At 41.0% G+C, this 23,771-nt stretch overlaps 2 protein-coding genes across 3 annotated transcripts in view; one reads left to right on the forward strand and one right to left on the reverse strand.

The window, feature by feature from the left end:
* The window catches only part of Vmp1 (vacuole membrane protein 1), a 133,323-nt gene extending 115,255 nt beyond the window's left edge, over positions 1 to 18,068 (reverse strand). The window contains exon 1 of one of the 2 annotated variants that reach the window (XM_029568107.1): positions 17,929 to 18,068. The gene's annotated coding sequence lies outside the window, so the exon portion shown is untranslated. The remainder of the gene's footprint in view (positions 1 to 17,928) is intronic. The other variant, XM_008842662.3, reaches the window with a different exon arrangement.
* An 85-nt stretch (positions 18,069 to 18,153) lies between these two features.
* The window catches only part of Ptrh2 (peptidyl-tRNA hydrolase 2), a 13,532-nt gene continuing 7,914 nt past the window's right edge, over positions 18,154 to 23,771 (forward strand). The window contains exon 1 of the mRNA XM_008842663.3: positions 18,154 to 18,306. Coding sequence (XP_008840885.1) covers positions 18,298 to 18,306 — 9 coding nt within the window. The 5' untranslated portion in view covers positions 18,154 to 18,297. The remainder of the gene's footprint in view (positions 18,307 to 23,771) is intronic.

Here is a 23,771-nt window from a genome sequence, read left to right on the forward strand (position 1 = left end):
TGGTGATGTAGACTTAAAGTTGCAGCATACAGGAGGCAGGGGCAGGAGGACTGCTGAAAGCTTAAGGCCAGCCCAGGGTAGGGACTGAGACCATGTTTTCTTTCACCACACACATCACATCACATCACATCACATGGGCAGGGGGAGGGATGAAGGACGACACGAAAAGAGTTGCATTATGGAGAAAGAGAGGGAACAAAAGGCTTGCACTTTGTATTATGGTGCTACCACCACGACCCACCCACCCCTGCAAATGCATTCTGATATTTGAACTCACTTCCCCCACTCTTTCCCAGTGACACCTTCAAGAAATAAAAGTTTTTATCCAAAATAACTTGGGTCCATTTAAGGTTGAACTTAACAATGGTACTGCACAATTACTTAAAAGTTCTGTTTTTAAGATACTGCAATGGAAATTTTCATTCACAAATAATCTATTCTTACACAATCTGCTAAAAAGAACAGCTTACTGACATTTCCTTCTAAAAAATTCTCTCGATAGGGCTGGAGAGATGGCTCGGCGTTTAAGAACACTGGTTGTTCTTGCAGAAGGCCCCGGGTTCAAATCCCAGCACCCACATGGCAGCTAACAACTGTCCAAAACTCCAGTCTTAGGGGATCCGATGGCCTCTTCTGTCCTCTGCAGGCACTGCACGACACGGGTGCACTAACACACATGCAGGCAATATATTCATGCACATAAAATAAAAATAAAGTATTTTTAAAAAAAAATTCTCTCTATAAAACAAAATACTAGCTGGGTGTGGTGGCGCATGCCTTTAATCCCAGCACTTGGGAGGCAGAGGCAGGCGGATCTCTGTGAGTTCAAAGCCAAACTGGGCTACATAGTGAGTTCCAGGACAGCTGGGGCTACAGGGAGACCCTGTCTCAAAAAAGACAAAAAAAAAACAAAAACAAAAAACAACCCCAAAAAACCCAAAAAATACTAATCTGGGATTTTGTTTTGTTAGAACCTAAGAAACTAAGTTATTTTTGTTTAATTAGTCTACTTTATAAACAAAATAATCTTAAAAACAAGTTTTTAGCCGGGCATGGTGGCACATACCTTTGATCCCAGCACTTGGGAGGCAGCAGCAGGTAGTTCCAGGCCTGCTGGGGCTACAGGGAGACTCTGTCTCAAAAAAAAAAAAAAAAAAAAAAAAAAAAAAAACCCACAAAAACAAACCAAGTTTTTAAACACCATTTCCCAAAGAAAAAAATTATAATATAAAGCCAAATAAGCAAAGGCAAGAAGCACTGGATTTTCTGAGGGCTGGGTATGTAGCTCAGTAGTAAAGTGCTAGCCTAACATACACAAGGCCAGGGGCGCTTGACACCCAGGACTACAAACATACAAATACCACTCCCCACCTTTTGTATTTTGACCATTTAAGATGCTTACCATCCTAAGAAACAATCAAAATGAAAGAACCACAGGGGCTCTAAACAGGTAAGTCTATAAAAGTACTAAAACCTTTTTTTCTTATTTTAGTCACTTTTTGAAGGAACTTCTTTATTCCACGCTGTAACATGTTCCCCGGAGGCTGGGTGTGGTGGCACTTACCTACCATCCCAGCACCTGTGAGGCTAAGGCAGGAAGATGAATGCTACAGAGCCATGTCTTGTCTCAAAAGCAATAAATTGGTTTAAAATACAATTTCTTTGGCACACATACTACAGACCTTTACAAGGCTGCGGGAGGAACTACTCTGCATTCTTAAGATCTGTCAGAAGGGCTGAAAACAGCTAGACAAGGAAAAATCACACAGCTGTAGAGCCACTTTAAATTAACTTATTTAACTTATTCATTCAGTGAGCCCATTAGGTGCCAGTTTTTATTTTATATGGCAAGTCTCAAATTTCTATTTCTAATTGATCATCTTCTCACAAACTTCCTTACAATGATTTCACTCCTGGTTCTCAAACATCTCACTCCATTTTCCCTTACTCTCAGCTATGGACTTAGCTTCTTTTTGGTGGTACTGGGGGATGGTCCTAGAATATCATGTATGTGAGGCCAGCACTCTACCACTGAATTGCAGCCTCAACCCTTCATTATAGAAAAATGGATAGAGAATTCTTCAATCCTCCTACTACTAAACCTACTAAAATATTCATACTCCTACCCAAGTGAGCACTGTCTTTCCATCAAGGGCCATGTAAGAAGCCCTCTCACCTTTTTCAGGGATTTAGTTCCTTCAATTCTCTCTGCACCTGTTCCTCCTTTATTATTCCCAGCAAATAAACATTTATCTGGTACTTGCCATTTCTTCCTTCACTGATAAAGTTCTTAGAAGAGACAGCCTGCATAGTCTCCACTTCCTCATCACTAAATCTTTAATGCAGCTCAACTTCTGACCACAAATCAAAATAAATAAATGTCTTTTGTCAAAAACACTAATGACCTCCACATTGCCAAGGACACCTGTATCTCAGTGAGCCTTTTACCTTCCCTAAATGCAGGCAACTGCTCTCTACTTGAAATCTTTCCTGCCTTTCTTCCTACTTCTCTGTTCCTTCTGCTTTTACTTCTGGAGTTCTTCAGAGTTGGGTCCTAGGTTCCTTTTTGTGTTCTCTTCACACTCTCTCCCTAGTGATGTCATCTAGTCTCTTAGCCTTAAATACCCTCTACATAGTGACAATTCTCCTTTCAAAAGCAGAATGTTTCACATGATGGTGCCTTATGAATATTCTGTAAAAATAATCAGGATCTCAGAAGGACTTTTTAGAGTATTCAACCCTATTTGACTCCTGTAATTCACAAACAAGTGATTCAGATCTGTTACAAAAAAAACCTGTCACATTAGTGACAAACCTAAAAGTAATACCCAGATACAACATGGTCTTAACAGTATGGAATATAATGACATACTAGCAAGATAGCAAACTAAATATAGATTATTTCTCAGAGAATTTGAAAGAGCTGTCTATGTTTTGATCTTGATGTCTATGTTTCTCTGCTGTATTAGAAAACTGGTATTGTGGTTTGTAAAGTCTGGTTAGAATAATTCTATTCCCTCCAGTCTGTTCAGCTGTACATCTAATTCAAATTTCTAAACTACAAAGCTGGGGTACCTGAATATGACATCATACCAAATTCCAAATATCCCGTGTCTTTAAATTGCAAGTGGCTACCTAATCTAGCATCAAAATATCCCATTAACCTCACTCATTATCTTCATCCTTGGGGACACAGGAAAACTTGCTACCTGCGAGTTGCCAGTATGTCCTGACGGATTTGAGGCCGTAGCAGGGCAAGGATCATTTGGCCTATGCATTTCATGCATACTCTACATCCCAAGACAGAACATATTTACCTACTCAAATTCTGCTCCCCTCAGCTCAAAGTAGTTTAGATTTTTTTTTATAGAAAAAAAAAATCCTATCACATCTACTTCATAGTTAAATTTCCTTGGGTATATTCCTTTGCACTTGAGCATATTTATATAACATCTACATCATAATTTTCATGTCATCCTTAAATGTTTTGCTTTGCTTAGGAAAATATCAGCAATTTAGTTTTTCTACTTCAAGAGAAATTATGCAGAGCTGGGCATGGTGCTTCATACTGTAATTCCAGCACTTGAGAAGCTAAGGCAGGATGACAGTCATGAGTTTGAAGCCAGCCTAAGATTCGTAATAAATTCTAGGCTAGTATGGGCCATGGTATGAGAACCTGTCTCAACAAAACAAACAAAATAGGCACAGTGACACAAACTTCTAATCCCAGCACTGAGGAGGCCGAAGGCAGAGGGCTCATCACAAGTTCCAGGTTAGCCTGGCTACAGAGGGAGACCCTGTCTCAAAAAACAAAACACAACTCAACATTCAGATTATTATGTTTCAGTGTCTTTTATAGTGACTGGTACATAGAAGCACTCAGTTTCCCCATGTCTTTTTTATGAAGGTAACACCTATGAATGCTACCCTCCACATTCCTTTACAGGATCTGTGTTCTATAGTTCTGCACTGCACGAGAGCCTCCATAACTGGTTTTCATAGCATTCAAACAGAGCAACCTCACAATCAGAAAATCCCTAGTTTGTTATGTTAGATTGCAAATGAAGTGTTTTTTACCAACAATCTATAAACATTTTGAAATATACTAAAAGGACAACCTATTAAAAGTCACTCTGGGGTAAAAGTTTACAGAGGCGGGATATGATGAAATAATCATTTTTAAGGGGAGTCAGTTTTCATGATTCAATGGCACGTATCATGAAATAATATGAAATAATGTCAGATTTCTGGATGTGGGAGTAAATCTAAGGTATTCCTACTGTTTAAAAGACTGAAACATTGCCGGGTGTAGTGGCCCACACCTTTAATCCCAGCGCTTGGGAGGCAGAGGCAGGCAGATCTCTGTGAGTTCAAGGCCAGCCTGGTCTACATAGCGAGTTCCAGGACAGCTGGGGCTACAGGGAGGCCCTGTCTCAAAAAAGACCAAAAAAAAAAAAAAAAAAAAGATTGAAATGTCATCAAACAAGACTCTAGTTTATATTCTTGATCTTCAATGGAGTCTACTTTGCAGTAAGGGTGTACAATGGGAGTTAGCTTTGCTTGTAAGAGGCTGCTAAGATAGTTATAACAATGTAATTGGCAGAAGAGGTCAGAAGACAGGACAAAAGCATAAGTCAAACATCGAACAACAAAGGCTGTAAGTAGCAGATTTTAAATGAAGCTCCAGTGTTTAAAACAAAAGGTTGGTATTTGTTTCTAGCAGAAATGCTTTTAGAAACATTGCTAAAATCAGCTCACAAAGGTTCTTTGTAAGCTGTACATCCAGTGCTAAGACTATAATACGCCATTCATTTTAAACATTAGCCCTATTTGTGATAAAAAAAAAAAAAACACAACACAAAACTAAATTATTTAGCCCCAAAGCAAAACAAGAAAATCATTTTAAGGGGCTGGTGAGATGGCTCAGTGGGTAAAGGCGCTACCAAGCCTGACAGCCTGAGTTTGATCCTGGGACCCACATGGTTAAACAGAGAGCACTGACTCCTGCAAGCTGTCTTCTGATGCCTTGGCATGGGCACATGCACATTTACATACAGACACATGCACAATTAAAAATTTGTAATGAGCCAGGTGTGGTGGCCCACTCGTTTAATCCCAGTACTTGGGAGGCAGAGGCAGGCAGATTTCTTCGACTTTGAGACCACCCTGGTCTACACAGTGAGTTCCAGGCCAGCTGAAGCTACAGGAAACCCTGTCTCATAAAAAGACAAAAAAAAAAAAAAAAAAACTAATGCAAGTTAACAAGGTGAAAGAGAAAAAGAACACTAAACCCACTGATTCTTTTTTTTTTCTTTCTTTCTTTTTTTGGTCTTTTTATGAGACTCAGTCTCTGTGTGGCCCTAGCTGGCCTGGAACTCACTATGTAGACCAGACTGGCCTTGAACTCACAGAGATCTGCCTGCCTCTGCCTCACCACACCCAGCCTTCTTTTCTTTTTATAAAAAATTATTTATTTTTATTTTATGTGTATGAGTTGCTTGCATATGTATAAGTGCACCCATGTTGTGTAGTGCCCTCAGAGGACAGAAAAGGGCATTAGTTGAAGTTATAGACAGTTGTTAGCTCCCATCTGGGCACTGGGATTCAAACGCCTGTCTTCTGTAAGAACAACCAGTGCTCTTAACCACTAAGCCATGTCTCCAATCCCTGGTTCTTATTTTCTTAGCAACATTATTCCAAAACAAAATGAATACTTTCCTTTTAATAAAATTAACTGGGTTTAGGATTTAGCTCAGTGGCAGAGTGCTTACTTAGGATGTATGAGGCTTTGGGTTTGATCACTAGAACCAAACACAAGAAAATCATATACACAAATGAATTCTACTTTTTCACAAAAATATCATCAGATTTCTTAATGAAGCACTATTCTTCATGTAAGCATATAAAGATAGTTAACTTAAGTATCATGCCTTTCAGAAACCTTTCTTGCTTTCACAAGTGTCTAACTTTATGTAGCAAATTTAAGTATATTCACTTACAGGCTACTACAAAATAGCTGGAGAGTCCCTTAAAGCTATTAGGGAACTGCAAAATTTACTCTTAGAAACTGAATAAACAATTTAAGTGAGTAGTGTATGATGACTCACAATGCAATGCACACTAACCAAGAAAATATCAGACCATCTGACTGAGCTAGATAAGATAGCAGGATCTGTCACACGACTGTGCCAGTTAAAGAATGTGTTTTCTGAAAACTCATGATGATTTGAATGGTAATATATGAAAAATTAATTGAATCTTTTTGAACCTTCTTGTCTTGGGGAATTAAAGTCTCAAATTAGGATAATTTAAAAGCATTCAAGGGGCTGGAGAGACGGCACAGCAGTTAAGAGCACTGTCCTCTTGCAGAGGACCTGGGTTCGATTCCCAGCACCCACATAGCAGCTACGAACTGCCCTTAACTCCAGTTCCAGGGGAATCCAAAGCCCTCTTCTGATCTCCGCAGCATTGCATGACACGGGTGCACTCACATACATGCAGCCAATATACTCATACACATAAAATAAAAATAATAAAGCCGGGCATGGTGGTGCACACCTTTAATCCCAGTACTTGGGAGGCAGAGGCAGGCAGATCTCTGTGAGTTCAAGGCCAGCCTGGTCTACATAGTGAGTTCCAGGACAGCTGGGGCTACAGGGAGACCCTGTCTCAAAAAGACCAAATAAAATAAAATAAAATAAAATATCAAAAAGAAAGGCATTCAAATTCTTCATAAATCTCTCCCTTAACAGGACAGTAGGCTAGGGGAATACACACATTTCTGTCCTAAAATGTCCCTTTGCCTTAATTTTTTTTTTTTTTTTTTTTTTTTTGTCTTTTTGAGACAGGATTTCCCTGTAGTCCGAGCTGGCATGGAACCTTACTATGTAGACCAGGGTGTCCTCAACTCACAGAGATTCACCTGCCTCTGCCTCCTGAGTGCTGGGATTAAAGGCATGTGCCACCATGCCTGGCTCCCTTGCCTTAATTTAGTAAAGTTCAAAATACATTTAGCTTATTATAAGATTCTAATCACTGAAAAAGGCCACTGCTCTAGCACAAACTTTTTTTTGTGGGGTTGGGATACTGGGAGTTGAACCCAGGGATTTGAACATGCTAAAAGGGGATCTAAAACTAACCTACATCCCAGTTACAAATATAACTTCAAATAAGATACTAAGTAAAAATACCCATTAAACACAGGGTGTGGTGGCACATGTCTATCCCAGCACTTGGGAGGGTCAGGCGGATCTCTGTGGGTTCCAGGCCAGTTGGGGCTACAGGGAGACTGTCTCAAAAGAGACAAAAAACAATAATAAAAATAAAAAACAAAAAAGGACAGAACCTGGAAGACTTTGCAATTCCTTTGAGAGTCTGATAGGTTTTAGAAGCTTTCTTTCTCTTTTTCCTTTCCCTCCCTCCCTCCTTCCTTTTCTGTTTGAGATAGGGTCCCAGGTCCGTGAACTTATGATCCTCCTCCCTCAGTCTCCAGACTGCTAAGATCACAGGAGTTTATACCGGACCTGACTAGAGAAAGTGTCTTCATCTCCCATGTTTAATACGTAAAAATATCATTTTGGGATTCCTCTTTCCCTTCTTTCTCTCCTCCCATTTTGTTTTGCTTTTTAACAGGGTCTTGATTTGAAGCACTGGCTGGCTGGGCATTCCCTATATATCCCAGGTTGGTCTTAAATGCATGGTAATCCTCCTGCCTCAACCTCCCAAGTACTAATATAATAGTAGGTATACGTCATCATGCCTGGCTAGAAAAACGTTTCTTTTTAAAATTTTATTTATTATTATTGTGTGTGTGTTTGACTGTGGGAGTGTGCATGCCACAGTACAAGTGTGGAGGTCAAAGGACAAACTTTTAGAACGAGTTCTCTCCTTCTACCATGAAATCTGGGGATTGAACTCTGGTCCTCAGGCTAGCACAGCAGGCACTTTAACTAGCTGAGCCATCTTGTAGATCCAAAAAGATTTCTTAAAACATATCAAAGAAAGCCAAACATGGTGGCACAGGCCTTTGATCCCAGCACTTGGGAGGCAGAGGCAGGTGGCTCTCTATGAGTTCAAGGCCAGCCTGGTCTACAAAGTGAGTCCCAGGCCAGCAGGGGCTACAGGGAGACCCTGTCTCAAAAAAAAAAGAAAGGAAGGAAGGAAAGAAATAAGGAAATCAAAACTTAAATCTTTCACAAATATTATAAGAAAGTGAAAAGATATGTTAAAGAAACATATTCCTGGGCTGGAGAGATGGTTCAGCGGTTAAGAGAACTGACTGCTCTTGCAGAGGACCCAGGTTTGATTCTTGGCACCCACATGGCAGCTATGAACTGTCCTTAATTCCAGTTCCAGGGGAATCTGAAGCCCTCTTCTGACCTCTGTGGCAATGCACAACATAGGTGCACTCACATAACATGCAGGCAATACACTCATACACATAAAATAAAAATAAATAAAATTTAAAAAAAGAAACATATTCCTGACTTGATTATAAAAAGAATTAGTAATGTTAAGAAAAAGACAACCCCTCCAAAACACACACACACACACACACACACACACACACACACACAGAAGAAGACAACCCCCCCCCACACACACACAAAGAAGAAGAAGACAACCTTAGGTGGGCATGGTAGCACACCCCCTTAATCCCCAGTACTCAGGAGGCAGAGGCAGGCAGTTCTTTGTGAATTCCAGGCCAGCTAGGGCTGCAGGGAGACCCTATCTCAAAACAAAACAGAGGCTGGAGAGCTGGCTCAGTGGTTAAGAGCACTGGCTGCTCTTGCAGAGGACCTGATTTTGATTTCTAGCACCCATATGGCAGGTAACAACCGCCTGCAACTCCAGTCCTAGGGGATCTGATGCCCTCTTCTGACCTCTGTGGGCACAGCATGACATAGGTGCACTTACATACATGCAGGCGATGTACTCATACACATAAACAAATAAAAGCATTAAAAATTTATTTATTATTTTTATTTTATGTGTATGACTGTATTGCCTGCATGTATGTGAGTGCACCCGTGTCATGCAATGCCGTGGAGGTCAGAAGAGGGTTTCGGATTCCCCTGGAACTGGAGTTAAGGATGGTTTGTAGCTGCCATGTGGGTGCTGGGAATCGAACCCAGGTCCTCTGCAAGTACAATCAGTGCTTTTAACCACTGAGCCATCTCTCCAGCCCCCAAAAGCATTTTATAACAGAGGAAATGTGCATGCCAAGATATTCACTTGCCCTCACTGATAATCAAAACATGAATCAAGATCTCAATGAGATACCACTTGCATCACTTAGCTTCTGCTGTGCAACATCTAGCTTCAATGCTTAGTGACTTAAATAATGTAATATGTAGCATCACTGGTGGGGCTGGGGGTTTAGATTGGGTAATTCTGGTCTAGGCTAGTTCAGCTGTTGAGGTAGGTGCCTTACTCAGCCTGAATTGCTCTGCATTCTGTTCTATCCCTAGTAGGTGAACAGTCTTTTTCCTTTTTCACACTGTAGACTCGGGGAGCCAAACAGAGAGAAGGAGCGCCAATGTGCATGTGCCTTTTAAGCCCATGCCTTTGTCATACTTGCTAATGTCCCACTGACCAAAGCAAGTCACAAAGCCCAGTACAAAATTAAGAGGTAAAAAAACAAAACACTAGAAGCAAAGTCACATCACAACGGGGAATACAATGACAGGAAAAATTTGTAGCCATTTGGTGGCCCATCACTCCATTTTACAACCCACAACATTGTATAATTTAAGCCAGCCTCAAACCCACTCTGTAGTCCAGGCTGCCCCTGAAATTGAGATTCTCTTGCCTTGCCAAGTGCTAGGAGTGCAGGTATACACTACCATGCCTGGTTACATCAGCACATCATTTTTAATTTGCAACCCTTAGAGCAAAAGAAATATGACAATAGTTAAGTTTGGGGAATAATCTGCAAGTTGAATACTGGTACATAGCCTATTCAAACAAGTCTATCCATAGTTAGGTTACTGCTAAGGCTTGAATAGGTTTGCTCTGAAATCGAGGTTGGTAGTATTCAGAGAGGTGATTAGGCCACGAGGGACCCTCCCTGTGAAGCTTATCCCTTTATAAGGGGCTTGACAGAAATCATTTACACCTTTGGTCCTTGTCCTCTGCCATGTGAGGACACAGCATTCCTTCTCTACAGACAACGCAGCATTCCAGGCCTCATCTTGGAAGCAGAGCAGTCCTCATTAGAGTCTCCAGAATTCTGAGGAAATAAATCACTGCTCTTAATTACCCAGTCTGTGATATCTGCTATAGCAGATATCAGGCCAAGACAGAAATTTCTATGAAGAAGAGTGCTGTTACAAATGTAAAATGGCTTTGAAACAGGGTAATGGATGGAAGCCGAACAGTTAGAAGTAAATGCTGGAAAAAGCCTAGACTGTTGTAAACAGAGCATTAGGGGTGATTCTGAAGGCGTGTGGAGAGAAGTTTGGAGGGGAAGCCTCAGTCTTCTTGGAGGTTACTTAAGCAGCCATGAAAAGGCTGGATAGTGAGGGCCAGGCATTTTCATAAGGTAGGTCTTCGATGAAAGTGAGGAACAAGGGTGTAAGAAACAGGATGAAAGGTCATTATTATAAACTGGCCAAGACCTTGGCTGAATTACATCCATGACCAGGGATTTTAAAGAAAGACAGAATTTAAAGGAATGCACTAAAATAGATGGAAAAGGAACTCTCTAAGCAGAAAAGTATTCAGGTTGCATGGCTTCTCTTAACTGCTTACAGCAAAAATCAATAAGAAAGAAATGACTTAAAAGGAAAGCAGACTGATGAAAAAATTTCAGCCTGGTCATGTAAGCAATAATAACAACAAAACGTATTCGAGGAGGAAACCAAGGGTATGGCCAAGCAAACTTTGATAGAGAGACTGGTATGGAAGGAAGTCAGGCACTGTTCATCAATACAATGAGAGAATGAATCCAAGACAGGTCAGAGTCTCCAAGCTGCTTGTCCTAGCATAGGAACCTTGAGGGCAGAACAGTTTACAGGGAGGGGTTGAAGAGGTCTAATGCACAAAAGCAAAAGCTAGTGACCCCTCAAGAGGACCTATAGAAAATATGGCTTACATAGAGAAAGATACAGTGGTTAAAATAAATTCTTTATTTTGGGAAAATACAGTCTTGTTATGTAGCCCAGGTTAGCCTTAAACCTGGGCTAATTCTCCTGCTTCTGCCTCTAGAGTGATAAGATTAAAGGCAGGCACCACCATGCCCATCTTAGAAAAGTTTTGTTTTTGTTTTTTCACTTAGCGCATACCATGTGTCAGGCAGGTGTAACTGGAGATGCTAGAGAAGATGCTAGAGACACCGCAGAAACAGAAAAATTCAATAATGATAACGATTAGTGCTGCAGTAAAAAACAAAACAAAACTGTATGTGTTGTACACAATTTTCCAAAAGGGTGCATAGAAGTGTTCACTGAGAAGTTCACATTTGAAAATAGGCATGGAAAATATGTCAAAAAGCACTGCACAAGCACCCCTAAATGGATTCAGTGGGTTACACACACACACACACACACACACACACACACACGTATATATGAAATAAAGAGGAGGTCAGGAAATTGAGGGAAGGCATAAGACAGAGGGGAAAGGAAGGAGTGGGAATGATGTAAATACTCCTGCATGAAATTTTAAATAAAATTAATTATTCAAAGAAAACAAAAGTACTGTACAAGAAGCGCCAACCACAATTTTGAAGCAAGTCTCTGCCAGGCATGTTTTACATACCCATAATTATTAAGGTAACTTTAAAAAATATTTTATTTTTTTATATTTATTTATATATTTATATTTTATTATTTTATGTGTATGTGTGTATTGCCTACATGTAGGTAAGTGAACCCATGTCGTGCAATGCCCACGGAGGAGAGAAGAGGCCATTGGATCCCTTGGAACTGGAGTTGCAGACAGTTGTTAGCTACCATGTGAGTGCTGGGATTTGAACCCTGGTCTTCTGTAAGAACAGTCAGTATTCTTAACCGCTGAGCCATATCTCCAGCCCCTATATATATATATTTTAAAATTTTATGTGTACGGGTGTATTGCCTGCATGTGTGTAAGTGCACCCATGTCGTGCAATGCCCAAGGAGGTCAGAAGGAGGTGTGAGATTCCCCCAGAACTGGAGTTACAGATGGTTGTTAGCCATCATGTGTGTGCTGGGAATTAAACCTGGGTCCTCTGCAAGAGCAGTCAGTGCTCTTAATCACTGAGCCATATCTCCAGCCCCTATTAAGGTAACTTTGAATATAGATTTTTTTTAAATTAAGGTTTTATATATATCTACATATCAAATTGATTTCCATTTTCTTAGTTTCACTTTTGAAACAAAAGCTGAAGTTTCAGATGGTTGTAAGCTGCCCAGTGTGGATGCTGGGAACTGAACTCTGGTCCTCTGCAAGAGTACCAAGTATATCATTCCCACCCCTCTCTCTCCCCTCCAACTCTTCTCATCCCCACCCCCAATTTCCTGACCTCCTCTTTATTATTGCTTCATGTATATATATGTGTTACATCAATGAATTTCATATATACGTGTGTGAGTGTGTGTGTGTACAGGAATGAATTTCTTATGTGTGGGAATGACTTTTACAGTAAGAACATGCTCTAGACAAATGACTTTTAGCTCACTGAGCTTGGAGCGCCTCTTGTGACCTAAAACATAAAGTTCATGACTTCCTTGCTCTTAACCCAGAACAATGTCAAGTTCTGTGAACAGTAGAAATTTGTTGCAAACAACAGATTATTTCATTGCTGTTGGAAACAACAGATGGGGTTAAATTAATAACATCTGTTTGTGGTTGTGAGTATGTTGCCTTAGGTCAGTCAGGGTCAGAAGGGACAAAACCCTCTGTTAAAGTACGAGTCCTCTTTTACTTCCCCATTTCATGCTGGATAGACTTTCAATAAAAGAAAGAGCAGGTCCTTGTTTGAGAGCACAGTTCCAAGAGTATTCTGAAAGAACAGATGCCAAGAGCAGTTTGGGGCCCCTCCTAGCTAAGATGGGTGCTAAGAAGCAGGATGTCTTTATTTAAGCACTGCTGTAATGTAGCACTGCATAGTTAACACCACACTTAGGAATCATATTATTCTACTTAAAATAGTCTAATGGTTTATTGTCATTAAAATCAAATGCAAACTCCTTCCTATTACCTGCAAAGCTCCATGACCTGGACTGTGCATCTTTCCTACCTCATTTTATGTCCCCCAAGTCTACCTGTGCTCCAGCCCCAAATGGGCACAAATGCACACTGTCAGTTCTCTTTCAGATCCTTGTTTGCTTCCTTTATGACATTTTAAATTTCCTACTGTTTTCCTCAGAACCTGACAGAAGACCTAATCATTAGATTTTTGTTCATCAGCTGGATACATGAACAGATAAGGCAACAGATGTCATTGGAAAATGACCTTTCCCTGTAAAGAAGATGCCAGAAGATATTATTGAATGTCAAAATAGCTGGCTTCAGTTTCTAAATTCTGTGTTATGACTTACATACATAAACTGCTAAAAGAGGGTTGGGGATGTAGTTCAGTGGTCTAGTACTTGCCCAGCGTGTCTGAGTGAAGTCCGAGGTTTGATCCCCACCATTAAAGTAAAAACAGGGGCCTGTGAGATTGATCAACAGGTAAGCATTCTTGCCACTGAGCCTGAACACATGAGTTTGACCCCCAGAACCTACATGGTAGAAGGAGATAACCAACTCCCTCAAGCTGTTCTCTGACCTTTTCAGACACACACACAGAGTAAATAAATAAATGAATGTAAAAAAGGCAATAAGTTAAACAACAATGGCATAAAAACTGTTAGGAATAATATACAAAGGACAAGAGAATGGCTTCAAAAATGCCTCTCAGTTACTAATCCCGTATACGTTGTAGAATATTCATAAAATATGAATACTGAGATATTTACCTTTTTTTGGTCTTTTTGAGACAGGGTCTCCCTGCAACCCCAGCTGGCCTGGAACTCACTTTGTAGACCAGGCTAGCCTTGAATTCAGAGATCCACTTGCCTCTGCCTCCTGAGTGCTGGAATTAAAGGCGTGCACTACCACACCCAACTGAGATATTTACTTGTTGAAACTTCATTGATAATGATTAAATAATAATTAAACAAGCATTAACATAATGATATGCTTTCAAAAGAGGGCTGGGCTAGAGTCCTTAAGCAGTAGTTCAGTGGCTACCATATGATAATTATAATCATGGCCAACTTTATGCTGGCACTTTCTAAAGGCTTTCCTTGAATCTACTCACTGAACCTTAACAAGAAGGGTACTGACTTCACTGTCTAAGAGGAAACTCAGATAGCAAGAGGTTAAGTAACCAGCTCAGAAGTCACAAGGTAAGAGAGCTGGAATTTGACCCAAGGCTTCCCGTCTTCTATTTAACTTTATCTGTTTAGTCCTTCCAGATAAGCAATAAAGTGATGAAAGAATCCCAAGAACAAGAATCCCAAGAAACATCAAAATAATCTATTGAAAAGATAAGGAACATTAATAACTCTAACAATGATATGCAGATAAGCTGAAATATAATTATTCAAGGGTCTGACCTGCCTAATTTAAATACATCTAAAACTTTGCCTTTTAGATGACACAGAAAAGTACCTCCTGTTCATAATGGAGCATAATGTTTTAAAATAAGTTTTATGTGTTTATATATTACATAACTTCAGTTCAGGAAACCTTATCCAAAGTTACTCTCCCAGATAAAATAAGGAGTTTCTTGAGAAAACATATTCTAAGCAGGGCATGATGGTTCATGCCTCTAATCCCAGCGCTTGGCAGGCAGAGGCAGATGGATCTTGGTGAGTTCAAAGCCAGCCTGGTCTACTTAGGAGTTCTAGGCTAGCCAGTGCTGTATAGTGAGACTCTGTCTCAAAAAAATAAAAAAGTTTACTCTAGCTGGATGTGGTGGTACACATCTTTAATCCCAGCACTCAGGAGGCAGAGGCAAGCAGATCTCTATAAATATGAGGGCATCCTGGTCTACATGGAGAGTTCCAAGCCAGTCAGGGCTACATAGAATATCCTTACTCCCCAAAAAGCTTACTCTGGGTGTTAGGGATACCCCTAACCAGTAGTTTGGCCCAGTAAGCCTGGAACTTCCTACACAGCCCAGACTGGCTTCGAACTCAATATTCTCCTACCTCAAGGTCTCCCCTCCCTGGCTTTCACGGTGGCTTTCATTAAACGTTTTGGTTTCTCTATAATCTACAAGATTAAAGAAGCTAACAAGGGGGCAGAATCACATACACACACAGACACACACAGACAAAGAAAATAGTTTCGTGGAAAATCGGAAAATATTATCAAAGCTTATCAAGATGCTTGAGGGCAACTTCAGTAGAATGGAAAAAACAGTTAGGATTCAAGTAAGTCTAGTCAAGGTTTGGCATTACCCTTGCTAGAGAACCTCAGGTCAGTCAATTACTGATTATTCCTAGGCCCTAATTTTCTCCTTTATTAATTAAATAAGAAGCTACTATGTGTTTCCAGGAGTTCCTTCTAATTCTAAATACTGGTTTCAGTGAATAGTCTCCACTACCACCACCCATCCCTGTCCCTGTCCCTGTTTGTAGAGTCAGGGTCTCACTACATAGCAACGGCTATCCTGGACCTCACTAGGTAGACCAGGCTGGCCTTGAACTCAAAGATCCACAGCCTCTTCCTGGGACTAAATAAAGGCATGCACCACCACACCTGGCTAAATAATGCTTCTTGATGTAAGTAAGGTAAGCTACTTCTAACTTAGTTACTATGTAAACACCAAAAATTTCAGGTTTTTTCTTCACTTTGAAATTCTCAGCTGACAAATGATGACCAAGAAATGTCAGATTCAAACTTTCAAAAGCAAAACTATATTCATCTTCTAGTCAGTTATTAACAAAGGTGATGAATTCAATGGATCAGAGTATCCAGCCACTCTTGGCTAACTTTGTGTTCAAAAGTAGGGCAAAGGCCGTCTCATAAATATGGGTGATAATATTTTCAGATTAATAGACATGACAGAAATCAAATTATAAAATGATACAAAATAACAGTATTCTACACTGATATTTTTCCAGCTGAGTAAAAAGTACCATACTTTGATTCATATACAGTAACTTCACATGTATTATCACACTAAACATGTGGAATGCCAGTTAACTTGCCAGTCATTACTCAGTAAGTGTTGGAGGCCAGACTTCAATCTAGGTCATCTGATTTAAAATTTAATTATCTTCAAAATTCTAAAAAGCAGGACTTTAAGCCAAAGTTAGGAAGAAGCTGGAAAACTAAAAAAACCCTAAACAACCAACCCTGGATCATCAGTGCCTTAGATAACTGAACAAAAAGGATGTAATTTAGCAATTACATAAACAAGTAAATTAACTGAATATTAAACTATTGATAGGCCAAACTTGTAATTCCATTTGTCAAAAAGCTTGTCACCCCATTTCAAAGACAAGTGTAAAAAAGAAAAAAAATATGTGAACTAAACAACAACTGATTAAAACAGTAATACATATGCTGGTAAATGGCATCAAACCATTTGCTAAAATAGTGCAGAAATGTGTTCATATGTGTATTACAAATGTATTCAAGAGGGCTCTAACTCTAAAAAATACATCTGTTTAAAATAATGTAATTAAAGAGGAGAAATTTCCACTTTAGAATCACTTCATCCCTACTCAAACAGGTCATACTTCTCTGGGTACCACCATCTTTCTTCCAGAGGTTATTAAGCCAGGTGTGGTGGCGCACACCTTTAATCCCAGCAGTTGGGAGGCAGAGGCAGGAGGATCTTTGTGAGTTCAAGGCCAGCCTGCTCTTCATAGTGAGTTCAAGTAAGCTGGGACTACAGAGAGATCCTGTCTCAAAAAAAAAAAAGCAAAACCTTGCATGCTTCCTTAGTAAATAATAGTTTCCCCTCATCTTCTATACTAGGAAAACACAACTGAAAATCAGACCTATGACAACATAACTCATAGGTAGTAAAAGCTGGAATATGAAATTATGAATAGTTTCTACAAGCGATCAGTTACAAAATGTCAAGAACTTAAAAAGACATTAAAGTCAGGATAAGAAGCAACGTTGCCAAGATACATAGAACAGTGCCAATACAGATATTATTAGATTTTTTTTGATGGAATAGTAGAAAAGTAAAAGATGACTGTGTAAAATCTACTAGAGGTCATAAGTAATCCAGAAGCATGACATAGGCCACAAACGTTTTTTTCAGACTGTAAAGCTTAAATCGATCTTCAAGTTTTACTGCAAGTACTTCCACTATAATGAAATACAAGCGTTGGGTGACCAAGGGTTTGGAAAGGGTAGAGAACCCTGTTTTTCATGACAGCAAGGGGAAGATCCAGGTCCACAGCAAGGGGTCTACGAGATGAAGGCCCATTCCCCTGACCGACCACTCTGGACCGCACGGGATTTGGACAGCACTTGCACAATTTTGTGGAGACACATTTAGCATCCTGCCGCTGGGAGCTGGAGAGGAAAATGATGAAACGGAAAGGTCCTGAGAAACAGCTCGGTCACCAGCAGTGACAACATGCCTTCATTTACCCCAAGGTCCTGGACATCCTAAGGTTCTGGACACCCCGGTCCTGGACACCCCAAGGTCCTGAGCACCCCAGTCCTGGACACCCCAGAAGGAGAGCTCTTGGTAGACGCCGAGGACGGCTTCCAGCGGTGTCCGGGTTCAACCCCGGTAACCAACCGTGGACAGGTGTCCCAAATAACCCGGCTACGCCGGGCTGACACAGCCAGTCAGCTGTGACCTGAGACGCTTAAGTGGAAACCAGCGTGCCCGGGTCTGCAGCCCGAGCGCCGGAGCCGGAGGAAGCCGAGATCTGCGGACAGCCCTGCCTTCCGCCCGGGGCCCCGGCTCTCCTGACTTACCCGCTCAGACTCGGGCTTCTGGATCGCAGGATCCTGTAAGCGGCTCCCGACCAATTCTCACACCCGCCGCTGGGCTCCAGCCAACCGGAACTCGTTCACGTCACTTCCGGTCCCCCCCCCCCACCGAGACTGCCTCCTAAAGAGAAACGTTCCGCCCTTCTTTCCGCAAACCGGGGTGATCCTCGCGGGATTTCAGTTCGGTTTTCTCTGTTCAGGTCCTGTGGGTGGTGACAAGGAGAAAGATGACTGTTCGCTCCGTAGTTCCTGATCCGGAACTGGTTATTCAGGAAACCCGGAAGGAGTAGTTGGCGCGCGCGAAGCGTGGTCCCCTCCCTGGAGTGGAGTACAAGAAAGCGTGAGTTGTGAGCGATGCTTCAGGTAAGTCGCGATTCCTTCCAGGGCGAACGAGAGGGACTCAGTTCTCCATCTCTTTACTGGAACGTGGCTGCTTCTCATCCCATAATCCGCCTCCTTTTGTCTTCTTGATAAACTGTCTTCCGCCTGATGGCTGCTGGATGCCTTGCCTGATCTGCAAACCATCCTTTATAAGAAACTAAAGTGCTGGGAAACGATAGGACGCACAGTTTCTAGTCTCCAGCAAAACCGCATCAGGCAGTGTTGAAACATTGTCCGAGCCTGAGAAGATGGCGAGCAGGCCTCGCAATCTATGACTATTGAATATCCACTTAGGGTTGTCGAACCCTGCTTCCAAAGGGATTCTCGGGATGTGTTAAAAATTATTATTTATTTTTGTATGTGTTTATTTATTGGTACCGGAGTTTGAACCCAGGGCCTCGCACATGCTGTGTAAGTGCTCCACCGCTGAGCTGTATCCTCAGCTTCTTTTTCTTTTTTTTTTTTAGCTTTCAGTTTTGAGACAGTCTCACTAAGTTGCCCAGGGTGGTCTTGAACTTGGGATACTCCTCCCTTAACCACCTCCCTCGAAGATTGGAGTTAGCGAATTTAATTTTGGAAGCTTTTGGCAAGAGATACAGTTCTGTAAATACAAATAGTGGAGATAGGTTACAGTAGATAAATACAACAGATTTGCTAACTGATGCTAGCAGGCCATAGGAGAAAAAGTACAAGTTTTCCTAAAAATAAGAGTACAAAGAAAGTTTGAACGCACAAGGTTTGATGCCTAGCTAAAGAACCCAGTCTAAACAAAAATAAAGAACACTTGATAGACCTGAGTGTTGAAATCCAGCAGAAACTAAAGGTCCAAGTTTGAAGCCAAAGAGAAGTTTAAAAGTCCTGTGCACAAGTTCATTTTAGGAATAAATGAGATTGCTCACCTTGAGGCAGGTCAAAAATTATGGGGACACAAGAAAGGGGAAGAGCCCCTCATCCTGGAGTCTGGTTGAAGCCTCTCCCCTGCAGAGAAGCAAGAATTTCAGCACAGTTAACTGTTTAAGACCTTTCCCACCTATAAACCTGCAACCTCACAAGAAACCCCATTTACAGGGAAAGGATGTGTTCTAAGCCCATTGTGCAACTCTAGTGGCTCTTAATTTTACATTACCAGATTATAATTACATCTAAGGCACCTCTGGAGCCACGCTGTAATCTCATTTCTCAAAAGAAGAAAGGGAAAAAAAAGTTTAAAAATGTAATTTGAGGGGCCGGAGAGATGGCTCAGTGATTAAGAACACTGGTTGTTCTTGCAGAAGACCGAGGTTCGAATCCCAACGCCCACATGGCAACTAACAACTGTTCATAACTCCAGTCCCAGGGGATCTGACAGCCTCTTCTGATCTCTGCGGGCATTGCATGCAGGCAATACACACATACACATAAAAAAATAGCCGGGCGTGGTGGCGCATGCCTGTAGTCCCAGCACTTGGGAGGCAGAGGCAGGCAGATCTCTGTGAGTTCAAGGCCAGCCTGGTCTACATAGTGAGTTCCAGGACAGCTGGGGCTTACAGGGAGACCCTGCTTCAAAAAGACCAAAAATAAATAAATAATACATATATAATTTGAGAACCACCAAAATGGTATATATGGATAATGCTAAGTTCTTTGTGACTCCCTTGAGGAACCCTATCCATGCTTGGATATGTCTTGTTTTCTGTTGTTTTCCTCTGGGAAGGCATTCTGTATGACCAACTTTTTGAGTGCCTCTTCTTTTTCCTAATCCCTACACTTAGAGTCTATGTATATTATCTTTAATAAAATTTCCAACTCTGCTTCATACTGCCTTGTCCTGAAATTCTCTTCTGTATTGAAACCAGGAATCCAGACTTGGCTTGAGTCCAGGTTCCTAAAAGATTAAGGGTCTTCCTCAGGCTGCTGAGGGTGACTGTATAAAGCAACTGTGACTGTCCCCTCATTGTCTGAAAAACTCAACTGCCTAATTCCTCTGGCTACAATGTTAACTCCATGAATGGGTCTTTGTTTTTTTCAATACTCTTATCTAGAATTGTATGTTGAGGACAGTAAGTCCTCAGGGAATGCTGGTTAATTAGAAAAGAATGGAAAGGGAACCTATAGACCTTATTGAGATATAGGGCTTAAGCAGTAAACCTAGAAGTTTTTGGAGTCTCCACCCTTTTCCATGATTATTACTGGTGCGTGTGTTTTCGATGACACTGAGAAGATGAGATGCTTTATTATGGCTGTTGAATAGTCCTGTTTTATAGTTCTGCCACTTACTGTGTTACTTTCGATATGTATCTTCTCTGATCCTCATTTTTCTTAGCTTGAGGGCTGTGTCTTTTTTTTTTTTTTTTGGTCTTTTTGAAGCAGGGTCTCCCTGTAGCCCCAGCTGTCCTGGAACTCACTATGTAGACCAGGCTGGCCTTGAACTCACAGAGATCCACCTGCCTCTGCCTCCACATCCTGGGACTAAAGGCGTGCGCCACCATGCCCTGCGTCACCATCTTCCTTATAACTCCAGCAGCACCACCCGTGTGTAGATGTATGCCTGAGAAAATAAGTCATGCTCAAAACAGTCCTGCATCTGTGGGTCAGGGTCTTTTTATGATAAAGTCACTCACTTTGAGAGCTACTACTTCCATCATCATAATAATCATGTGGACAATCAAAGAGTACATAGACTCCACACACTTGTAATTACAAGTTGGTTTGGATTTATATAGATGGCTGAACCAGCTAAGATTTCTACTATAAACTTTGTCCTGTTTTTGAACTTTATAGTTCATGTACCTACCTGATCTATAGTCATCTTTGTGGTATGTATTTCTTCAGTGAGTGAGAACTGTAATTGAGGGCTGAGAATGTAGGTCATTTGGTAGAGTACTTGCCTAACATGCATGAAGCCTAGAGGGTTCGATCCCCAATACCACATAAAACCATACATAGTTGTACAAGCCTGTAATCCCAGAACTTGGGAGATGGAGGCAGGAGAATTAGGAATTCATAATCACTTTTGGCTTTCTAAGGAGTTAAAGGCCAGCCTGCCCTGTGTAAGATGCCCCTCCAAAGACAAAGCAGCAACGACAACAAAAACAACAAACAAAAAACTGTAGTTGGAGGCCAATTGTTGTGGCATATGTCTATAATCCCAGCACTCCAGGAGGTTGGGGCTGAGGCAGGAGTATTACGAGTTCGAAGCCAGCCTGGGCTACATAGCGAGATCCTGTCTCAAAGAAAAAACCCTATAAGCAATTTCACATAGCTTAACTCAAAATCATCTTCAAACTGCTTCCCATAGGAATAATATCAAGTGGGGGTTTCAATGTTATAACCAATCTATTTGATTGTCAATGTCTATATGTTTTAGTAGCTTTAGCTGGGCCTGGTGGTGGGCTTTTGATCCCAGCTACTTGGGAAGCAGAGGTAGAAAGATCATAAGTTCAAAGCTAGCCTGAACAATTTAGTGAGAGCTTGTTTCATAATAAAAGGTAAAAAGAGGGCTGGGGATAAAATTTAGTGGTAAAGCATTTGCCTAGCATGTGTGAGGCCCTGGTTTCAATCCACATTGCCTCCTTTTCTTTTTTTTTTTCCTTTTTTTCTTTTTTTTTGCTTCTATAATATTTTACCTAGTTACTTAGTGAGGTCTGTCTGTAATCCCCTTCATGAGAAATTGCAAGGCACAGTGCTACATGGTGAGATTTTCATACCAAAGCACTATTCACAGTAGAGTATGGGATAATCAAGTGGAGGCCTTTCAACCTTTGTTACCCTTCAGGTTTATTATTTTCCATTTCTAATTCAATTTTGAACATTAATTATACAAATTGGTAGGAATCATCTTGTTTATGCGTGCATACATTTTGCACCGATCATCCCCATGTACCTTTCTGTCCTCTCCCTTCCAGCACTCTGCCCAGTCCCCTGAAGTCCCTCTTCCCCTTCTCTCCCTAATGACTACTGTTCATTCCCTACTTCTGAGCCTTGACTTGTTGATTTCCACAAGTGAAGAGTATATGTGGTAGTTGTCTTCTGAGTCTGACTTGTTAATCAGTGTGATTGCTTGTTGTATCCAAGGTGTTTCAGATGACAGATTTCATTTTTTATAACTGGGTGGTGTTCCATTGTATAAATACGCCACATTTTCTTCATCCATTTGAAGGGCCTCTGCTTGACTGTGCCATACTCTACTGTGAATAGTGCTTTTGGTATAAAACTCGTCTTGTGTGGGTGTATGCCAAGTAATGGAATTGCTAGGTCATGTCATAGTTCTATTTTTAGTTGTTTTTTTTTTAAAGAAATCTCCATATTTTCATGGTGGCCATACTAATTTACATTCCCACCTACAATGGAGAATTCTTTCTCTGCATCCTTACCAGCATTAACTTATTGTTTTTATAACATTTTAAAAAATGTGTGTGTTACCCTGCATGGTTGTGCACTTAAGCAGGCGGCTCTCTGAGTTCGAGGCCAGACTGGTCTGCATAGTGAGTTCCAAGCCAGCTGGGGCTACAGGGAGACCCTGTCTCAAAGGGAAGAAAAAAAAGAAAAAAAAAAAAAAAAAAAAAAAAAAAAAAAAAAAAAGGGTGTATGAGATGAAGGGACACACCTATGTGGAGGTCAGGGGACACTTTGTGGAATCAGTTCTCTCCTTCCACCTCTATGTGTGTTTTGAGGATGAACTCAATCATCAGGCTTACACAGAAAGTGCCTTTACCCTCTGAGCCATCTCACCAGCCCCCTCTTGTATTTGTTTGATGATAATCATCCTAACTGGGGTGACATGATAGCTCTCACTGTAGTTTTGATTTCTGTTTCTCTAATGATTAATAAAATTTAACATTTTTCATGGTTTTTCTTGGGCCTTTGTGTTTCTGAAGAAGTATCTGTTTAGTTCTTTAGCCCATTAAAAACATTTTTTTTTCACTGTTAACATTTTTATGTGTGAGGGTTATGCTCATGTAATGTTGCATGTATGGAGGTCAGAGGACAACTTGCAGTTCTCTCCTATCATGTAGGTTCTGGGGATCTGACCCAGGTCATCAGGCTTGGCCACAGGTGCTTTTACTCACCAATCCATTTCATTGGCCATAGCCCATTTTTTTCTTTCTTTTTTAAAACATTTTTTATTTATTATTTTTATTTTATGTGTATGAGTGTATTGCCTGTATGTGTGTTAGTACAGCTGTGTCATGCAATGCCAGTGGAGGTCAGAAAAGAACATCAGATTCCCCTTTAACTGGAGTTACAGACAGTTGTTAGCCACCATGTGGGTGCTGAGAATCGAACATGCTCTTAACGACTGAGCCATCTCTCCAGCCCCTATAGCCCATTTTTTTCACCTTTCCTTTTTTTTTTGGTCTTTTTGAGACAGGGTCTCTCTGTAGCCCCAGCTGGCCTGGAACTCACTATGTAGACCAGGCTGGCCTTGAACTCACAGAGATCTGCCTGCCTCTGCCTCCTAAGTGCTG

The sequence above is a fragment of the Nannospalax galili genome, unplaced genomic scaffold (genome assembly GCF_000622305.1).
Source record: "Nannospalax galili isolate Female #2095 unplaced genomic scaffold, S.galili_v1.0 scaffold879, whole genome shotgun sequence".
In the NCBI taxonomy this organism is placed as follows: Eukaryota; Metazoa; Chordata; class Mammalia; order Rodentia; family Spalacidae; genus Nannospalax; species Nannospalax galili.